Source organism: Bos javanicus, chromosome 21 (genome assembly GCF_032452875.1).
Source record: "Bos javanicus breed banteng chromosome 21, ARS-OSU_banteng_1.0, whole genome shotgun sequence".
In the NCBI taxonomy this organism is placed as follows: domain Eukaryota; kingdom Metazoa; phylum Chordata; class Mammalia; order Artiodactyla; family Bovidae; genus Bos; species Bos javanicus.
Window position 1 is genome coordinate 33,559,757 of NC_083888.1, and position 8,716 is coordinate 33,568,472.

At 47.7% G+C, this 8,716-nt stretch overlaps 1 protein-coding gene across 2 annotated transcripts in view; it reads right to left on the reverse strand.

Moving 5' to 3' along the window:
- Positions 1-6,829, reverse strand: part of ARID3B (AT-rich interaction domain 3B) — a 48,123-nt gene extending 41,294 nt beyond the window's left edge. For both annotated transcript variants that reach the window (XM_061394839.1, XM_061394838.1), the window contains exons 1-2: positions 6,742-6,829; positions 3,168-3,790 (exon numbers count right to left, since the gene is read on the reverse strand). In XM_061394839.1, the coding sequence (XP_061250823.1) occupies positions 3,168-3,713 (546 nt within the window). In that variant the 5' untranslated portion in view covers positions 3,714-3,790; positions 6,742-6,829. The remainder of the gene's footprint in view (positions 1-3,167; positions 3,791-6,741) is intronic.
- Between the last annotated feature and the right edge of the window lie 1,887 nt (positions 6,830-8,716).

The following is an 8,716-nucleotide window of genomic DNA, read 5'->3' on the forward strand; positions in this document are numbered from 1 at the left end:
TATATGAATACCTGAAACAAAACTTTTAAAATATCTGCAGCAGAGCTCAGATTGGGCAGTTGGGCTTTAACTGACTCAGGACAGAGTAAAATTGTTACAACCCAAGACTCAATTCCCCTTGAGGTTTCCACACTGCCTCTGCTAAACCTAGCTGGAGGGCTCTTCAAAGGAGAAGCAGAGGCCTTAGCCCCCGGAGTATGGGCCTGACCCAAGAAGCTTCTGTAAAAGTCTGTTGTGTGAAAGAACAGAATGGACACTGTCACACATTAATAAGATCTTTTTCTGCTCTCGAGAAGTTAAAAGGGTAAGAAATAAGACTTGGAATAATAATAATAAATTTTTAAAAAGCTAGTCTTAGTTTATAATAGTTTTTACAGGCTCTCCCTAGGAATATCATCTTTTTAGTCCCCTTTCCAAAGCACAACTAAAAAGTTTTTAAAATCCCCAAGCACATTAACTACCACTTTCAGAAGCAGGATTAGACAAAGGGAAGGCACAGACCAAATCAATGTTGAAAACTTAAACTCAAAAGGAGAAAAGAACGTGCACATCCCAAGTTTAAAGTCATTCTTACCCTGTGACCCCCTAACCCAGCTCTTGATCTCCAAATTCAGGGGGAGGGTAAATTTAGGGTGAAAGATTAGGCCTCAGCTACATGGCTCAGACAGTAAAGAATCTACCTGCAATGCAGGAGACCTGGGTTCGATCCCTGGGTTGGGAAGATGTTCTGGAGGAAGACATGGCAACCCACTCCAGTATTCTTGCCTGGAGAATCCCCACGGACAGAGGAGCCTGGTGGGCTACAGTCCATGGGGTCACAAAGAGTCGGACATGACCGAGCAACTAAACACACACACGCTGGCATTTAAAAACATTCTGGCAAGCGCTCTGTCAGGCAGTCTATAATTAGTGAGTATGCCTCGGAAATTTAAAATGAACTCAGAGGGTTTCAGAAGCCAACAGCCAGCCTCCTGAGCCCTGAGCTTCACAGGCCCGGGGCTGATGCTGTTGAGAACTGGCGCTGGGTGTTGGCCACGGCACACACGTGTGTGTGTACCCACATGCCACTTCTGCAGAGTTTCTTTTTTCAAGGCTCTCATGGCTTGACCTCAACACCTGCTGCACTTCCTGAAGACAGACAGGCCTTGGAGCTCCACTTGTTCCTCGCACGAGGCTGCACTTTCTAGGAACGACCGCACACACGCAGAGGCTGGCCAGCTGCCAAGGCAGGGGCAGCCCAGCCGCCTCGGGCCTGAACTTTCCCAGTGCTGTCAGGGCGGGCTCCCGCTAGGAGCTGACTCAGCGGCCAGCATGGAACTCTGCCAACCACACAGCAGTTCGGGGGCTGCCGGCAAGTCACAGATGTTTTGCTAAACCAAAGCAATCAGCCGGGAGGCGGGTCTGGGCTGGCAGCCAGGCTGCTGCTGTCGGGGAAGCTAGGACTCTCTGATCCTAGTCCGAGCTCTGCCACCACCTTCCTGGTGATCAGAGGGGAAGCCTCTGCGCCTCTCGGTGTCTCCCCTGCTTCTAAGCATGTCTGCGGAGCTGCAGCGGAGGATGGCACTGCGTGCATGAAAAAGCACCTGGGGCACTGCTACCACCGTGAGCCAGCTCTGTTAATCCTCACAACATCCTTGGAGGTACGCTTGGTATTTTTATTTCACAGAGGGCTCAAAGGAATTAAGAGCCCTACTGAAAGATCACAAGGGTAATAGATGGAAGAGGTGGTATTTGAACCCACTTTGCTGGCTCTGGAATCTACTGCCAACACTGCTACTATAAAGCTCAGACCAACTGCATAGGTAGGGCTCCTGGGTACAAAGATGCTGATTCTTCAGCCTACAAAGGACCTTTCTCATATGGCTTCTTGGTGCTCTGTGTAAATCCATTGCTCTTCACAACTGATTTCTAAACAGCATCATCGGACCACAAGAAGTATGTATGCTGCGCACTTCCCTGGAGGTCCAGGGGCCAAGACTCTGAGCTCCCAACGCAGAGGGCCCAGGTTCCATCCCTGGTCAGGGAATTAGATCCTGCATACGGCAACTAAGAGTTCACATGCTGCAACTACAGACCCCACATGCCTCAACTAAGAGCCGGCAAAGCCAAATAAATAAATAAGTAAATATTTTTCAGGGGAAAAAAAGAAGTATTATGTGCTTACAGGGAGTACCCAAATATTACCAGCTTTATTATGAACTCCCTGCCTTAGCACCAAGTCACCTGGCCTGGAAGACCTGATCATCACTCCCATTCTTTGGGTGAAGAAAAGGAGCATGGCAAGTCAGAAAGACAAGCAGCAGCAGAAGGCGAAGAAAGCACAGATTCCTTAGGTTCCACCTCCTGAATTAATTCATTAGGACCCTGGAGTCTACATTTTTAAAAACTATTCTGGAGCTCTCCCTAGATGACTCTCAAGCTCTGCCTTGTGTAGGAATCACTGAAGCTTGCCTTGGCTAAAAAGAGAATTGTGAGAGCCTCCCTGGTGGTCCAGTGCTTAGGACTCAGTGCTTTCAGTGCCTGGCCTGAGTTCAATCCCTGGTTGGGGAACTAAGATCCTGCAAGCCGAGCAGCCCAGCAAAATAAATAAATAAATTGAAAATTGTGAGGTCTACCCTTCCATGTTTCAAAGCAGGTATATAATAAGGGTGAGATGAAATCATGTCTACAAGGCTCTTTGCTGGAAAATATACACAATGCAACAGCTTCCCATCAGCCACATTTAGCAGCAAAACAACAAAATTGCCCTTAAAAAGCTCCATCCTGGGTTAGCCTGGGGCTAAGACTCTATCTTAGACAAGACAGTTCTCTTATCATACTACTACTAGAAAAACTGAAATTGGAGTCATACATCTCATTTTTAGATATCCCTCATAACACTGTTGCAACCTCATTCTTCCTCAATTCCCCCCCACCCGCCAAAAGACTGTATTGACAATCCTTCCCATTAAACTTGGAACTATCTATTTTAGGAGTAACTTATACATTTCACTGCTCTAATCAAGAAAACAACTATGAGGGAAAAACTCAAGGTCTATCCCTGTCTAGGCTGCTGGTCACTGAAGGAGGCTGAGAAGACACAGACTGGCACAGACCCTGGCAGTCCAGTATCCCTCCCTGGCTAGCCTTTTGGGGGAACAAATAAGCCCCCAAGAGGAAAGACTGACCTGCTTGAGCTGCTCGTCAAGGTTCCAGCCCGGCTGCCCTGCCGCGGAGACTGAAGCGGAGGTCTTCGAAGCATCTTTGGTACGGTCTTCTTTAGCTTGCTGTCCATGGGGTGCGAGCCCTGGCGCTGGGAGCAGACCAGGCAAGGGAGCTGCTCTGGGGTCTTGGCGAGCCACCTTCTGCACATGAAAATATTTTGAAGCAGCCTGGGTCTGTTTCTCAGCCACCTCTGCTTCATCATCCCCATCCTCACCTTCCAAACCTCCTTCCTCTTCCTCAGGCTCTGAGTTCACCTTGCTCCGTTCAAAAACTCGGGCCACTGCAGTGGCCGGTGGAACTCTGGCTGAGGGACCCAGAGCAGGGCTGCCAGAAGGCCTCCCAGGTGTGGCAGACAGGTGAGTCTGCTGTGTGACCAGCTTCTGGGCATACAAGAACGGGGTTTCTCTCATCTGCTGCCCCTGCTTCTCTCTGGCATCCATCTGCAGAGGAGCCAGGTGGGGTGGCTGTGGTGGCGGCGGCTGCTTCTGCTGAGGGTGCAGTGGCTCCATCACTGCCTCGAGTTTCACCCACAAACTGGCATGGCTCCAAACCTGGGCACAGCCTGACAGGCACACGGGGTCCAAACCTTTATGTGATCAATAGAAACCACATAGGAGAAAGAAAGGGAAAAAAAAAAAAGATGTAAAACAGGTATAAAAAGGTTTTCTGGGCTTCCCTGGTGGCACAGTGGTAAAGAATCTGCCTGCCAAGGCGGGAGACCTGGGTTCGATCCCTGGTCTGGGAAGATCCCACATGCCTCAGAGAAACTAAGCCTGTGCGCCACAACTACTGAGCCTGTGGCTCTAGAACCCGGGAGCCACAACTACTGAGCCCACGTGCCACACCTGCTGATGCTCGTGTGCCTTAGAGCCAGTGCTCTGCAACAGGAGAAGCCACCGTAATGAGAGGCCCGCACACCGCAACTAGAGAAAGTGCAGCAACGATGACCCAGCACAGCCAAAAATTAATACATAAATAACTTAGGGGAAAAAAGACGTTTTCTTTGCTCCAGTAAAGGACATGAATTCTGAACATTAAACATGGGCCGGTAAATCTGAGTGGTGGGAGTTTGGAGCGGGTGTGGGGGGGTGGTAGGTGAGTAAGAAAAAGTGTGAGGAAGAGAACAGGATTTAAGAGGAGAAATATGGGATGAATCCCAGTAGTGCTGGACAACTGGTAGGTTTAAAACAAAGTAAACCTAGACGACATGAAGTCTGCAAACATCTGTGTTCTGATCTCTCTTCCTCAACATTATCAAACACTAATCTGTTTATTACTGAAAAAGCAACTGGGTTTGCACTGTACAGAGGTTGTGAATAAGAAAACCACAATAAAAAAGGGAAAGAAGGGCCTGCCTACAAGAAAGAGACTATTGCTTATGTTCCCAGGCCCATCAGAGAAAGATATTGCCATCAAAGCAAGACAGAGTTATCAGGCAGACACAAAGATTTTTCTCATAGAAAAGCAGAACCTAGCAAACTCCCCTTGGGTTTAAACTTTTAAAATTTCCCAGAATAAATGGCCAGCCTGCTTTTTGAGTGGGCTGAGCCAATGCTAACTGGACATTATAGCCTCAAAAAGAATCCAATTTCAACAACATGAGAGAATGAAACACGAAAGGAGGCAAGAGTTCTCAAATTGCAATCGTCAACTCAAAAACAAACGGGGGAGGGGGGATTCCTCTGGAGATTTTTAAGTTTTAATTAATTGGAAACAGGTATCAATATTGTCTAAACAAGTCAAAGCTCCTTTTGTAAATTTTTTAATTTTTTTTAAAGCTTTTTAAAAAACAGTCTAGAAAATCTCGTCACATCCCCTTTCTTTCTGATTCACTTCTATGACATTCTATGACAAATACAAAAAGGAAAGGCTTTCAGGCCAAAAGTATTCTGGAGGCAGGTTTATCAGCATTCTTACCAATCAGTCTCCAAACACACACCCCTTTCACACCCTCTCCTCCTTTAACCAGCCCCCCTCTTTACCTTCCTCCTTTTCAGGCCCCCACCCCCAGCAAACCTCACTTGAGTTATGTTTCCTCAGCAAGTCTTCGCAACTGAATGGATTACTATGCACGGGCAAATTTTAGGTGAACAGGACTTGCAACATGGCGTGCAGTGCTATCATCACATAAAAGCAGCAGCAGCAGTGCACAGGTTGGGACTTGATAAATTTGATAAATGCACTGTTCAACTGTTTAAGGATTGGGCAGAAAGACTTAAAAAAAAAAAGAAAGAAAGAAACCTAAATGTCTTCACGTCTTCAAAAACTCACGGGGAAGTAATCACACCCCTAGCAAAATCAACTGCTTGGATTTATGTTGTTGTTTTTTTAACAGATTGAAAAGGTACAACTTTTCAAGCTAGGCAAAAAAATAAATTTTTTAATTTTCATTTTCTGTTTAATCTTAGAAGTACTTCGTTTGTCTTTTGCATTCTGTGAAAAATTCAAATTCCAATTTGCCTCTTACTGCCTCTACTTCCTCTCTTCGCACTTTAGAAAGTGTGAGTTATGCCTGCAGCAATACTTTCATTCTGCTATAGCCCTTTTTATAGCGTACCAAAGCATGAAAAGGTTTACACCCACGTTAAATCCAGTTGCCAAAAGTGTTCATTTAAAATAAAAACAATCTGCATCAAAGAAAAGTAAACAAAAGAATAAGGAAAAGCAAAGAATTCGGTGGTCATTTTCATTCTCCTTATAGCATTATAACATCAATCGATCACAAGCGGGATAATTTTTCAAACAAGTCCTGCCAGTCATCGAACAACTGTTTCTCCTCTTGTGGCACCATCTTCTCTGTATGCTGTCCTCAGCGGGGAGGGGTGGGGGGTGGTATCTCACAGCCTCTTTAGGAAGACTGAGATGACTCAGTTCTACAACTCGATGCGCACACCCTCCCCCAAAGAGCCCATCTTCCCCCTGACCCTAAACAGCTAATAGATCCAAACAACCACCTGCCTACTTTTAGAAAACTTAGGTCTCAAAAATCTAAACCACTCCATCCCTTCACACGGCCCCCTCCCCCATTTCCCCTAAAGTTCCCGGACCTGCAAGACGGGCGCAACGGACTCCTTGCAGCTTTGAAGCCCGCCTCGCCCACCATTCCTTCTACCTTCGCTGCCAGATCCCTCTGCCAGCCAGCCCCCTTTTACCCCATACATCCATCACCCCGCCATTCTTTACATCCCCCCAACCCAACTCTATCCCTTTTTACCTCTACCAAGCCCCCCTCCACCCCCAAGCCAATCCGCTGGCTCTTCTTAGATCGTCCCAACGCCACCTTATCTTTGCTCTCTCCGTTCCCAGGGGCCCCTCACTCTTCCCATCCCTTTATCTCAAATCACCCTAATGGGCGAGGGCGCTTCTGGGCTCCTCCCAGCGCTCTCACTTTTCCTCCGCGGCCCCCAGTGCTCCGCCGGCCCGCGCCTTCACGTCTGTCGCTACACACCTGCCTTCCCTTCTACTCCTCCGACCCCTCCACCTGCCACAGCACCCGCTTCAGCCGAGGCTGAGAGAGACGGACCCCGCGCGGCTTACCTGTGCGGGGCGCTCCGGGTCCGCCGGCAGCACAGGAGGCGGTCACTCAGGCCCCGGCGCGGCAGCTGCGTTTCGGAGTTCTCCGCAGCCGGGGGCCACAGCCGGGGCGGGGCCCGCACCGGAAGCGGCGCCGCAGGGCCGGGTTGCGGCCCGGGGCGGGAAGGGGGCGGGGCCACAAGGAACGGGCGGGGCCTGGTGCCGGAAGTGGCCAAAAAGGGAACGAGGGGCGGGGTTAGCGGAAGTGACTTCCAGGGAAAGCTCCGCCCAACCGAGTCGTGGGCGGAAGCTACTGGAAGCTGGCAGAAGCTTCCGCCAATGGGAAAGCGCAAACACGGAGGAGTTCCGGTGAGAGTACTTCCGCGGGGAGTTGAAAAAAGCCGGTCCGCTTGCTCCTTTTTCTGCGAGTTTTCTAGCGTGAGGGCTGGTGTAACGCGGGCCAGCGGTAGGTTGGGAGGAAGGTAAATAAAGGACAAGAAGTGTCAGGGCTTTCTGCTGTTGCGGTCCCCTCCCCAGCCTCCTGCCTACAAACCGTTTTCCTCTGAAATTCCCGCTTCCAGATTAGCTTTTCTGTGTCATCTGAGGATTCAGCATCCCCTGGAACTCTCTCACATGGGTTAGTATTCTCACTTCCCAGGTTCCAGAAGTGGGGGCAATGTGCCAAATACTGTTACCTCTTGTAAAAACCCTTGCTTCTGTGACGCTTACTCGTAAGACTTTGGCACCCATTTAACCACCTCTGTGAAGATGATCTGTTAATATGTGGATCCAGCTCCTTTTCTTACTTTCTCTAACCATCTACCATCTTGATAAATTCAGAATCACTGACAATTCATTTAACTTGCAGGCTTCATCCCTTTTCTCAGCCTCCCAATCCCAGTCAAAAAACCTGGATCTTGTCACCAGAAACTGTCCTGTTGGGAATCAGTAATTCGAACATACCTCTATCCAACCACAGCCTGATAACCTTGAGCTTGACTGCTCAAGAACGTCACCATAACTGTCTTTTTCGCTTTATCAGAACCTCCAATCTGATGAAAGCTTCTACTTAAGTCCCACTTTTCAGTTCCCTCCTTATCCATCTTAAATTCAATGTTACATCGTTACAGTCCCCCTCTTACTCTTAAGCCTGCCCCAACACTCCTCTTTTCCCCAAACAAGTCCTCCACCGTTGATGGATTAACATGCTTCTGTATGCCTGTATCTTGTCACAGTAAGTTGTCCTGCTGAGCAGATTGGCATCCCTAAATACAATCATTTCAACCTTAAATGAGCTCTGAACAGTGTATGGAAATTTCATCATATTTTTCTAGTTAACTTGCTCTCCACTGTCTGCAAATCTCTAATCCTGTGCTTCCTGTACTGCTTCCCTGATTATCCTACTGTCTAAGTAATAGAAAATATAGAATGCCCTCAAATCTAGAAATCTACATGTGTTTCCATCCTGTCCTTGCCTCCTATAAGTTACTCAATCAAAAATATTCATTGAACAACTATATGCCAGATGAGACATCATCTAAGTGCTTGTTGAGCAATGAACAAAAATTTTCAAGGATGTTTCTAGTGTGAGGAGACAGAAAAACAAATATATATGTGTGTATGTATATATTCTAAGAAGAACAAAGCAAGGTAAGGGTTAAACAGTGGTCTCAGGTGGCTACTATTTTAGATGTTAGAGAAAGATTCATTGATAAGGGACACTTAAGCAGAAAATGGAATTGATCTGATGGGGCTGTGCCATGTGGATATCTTGGGAAAGCAAGTTCTAGACAGGAGAAGCAAATTTAAATGCTCTGAGGCAGGAGGGTGCTTGACATGCTATAGAAATAGCAAGGAGATTGCTCTAGCTGATACAGAGTCAGTGTGGGGAGAGTGGTAGGAGATGAGATCAGAGAGGTAGCCTGGGGTCCAATCATGTGGGACTTTGTAGGCCATGGTGACAGCTTTGGATTGTTACCACTAAAACCATTGAAGAGTT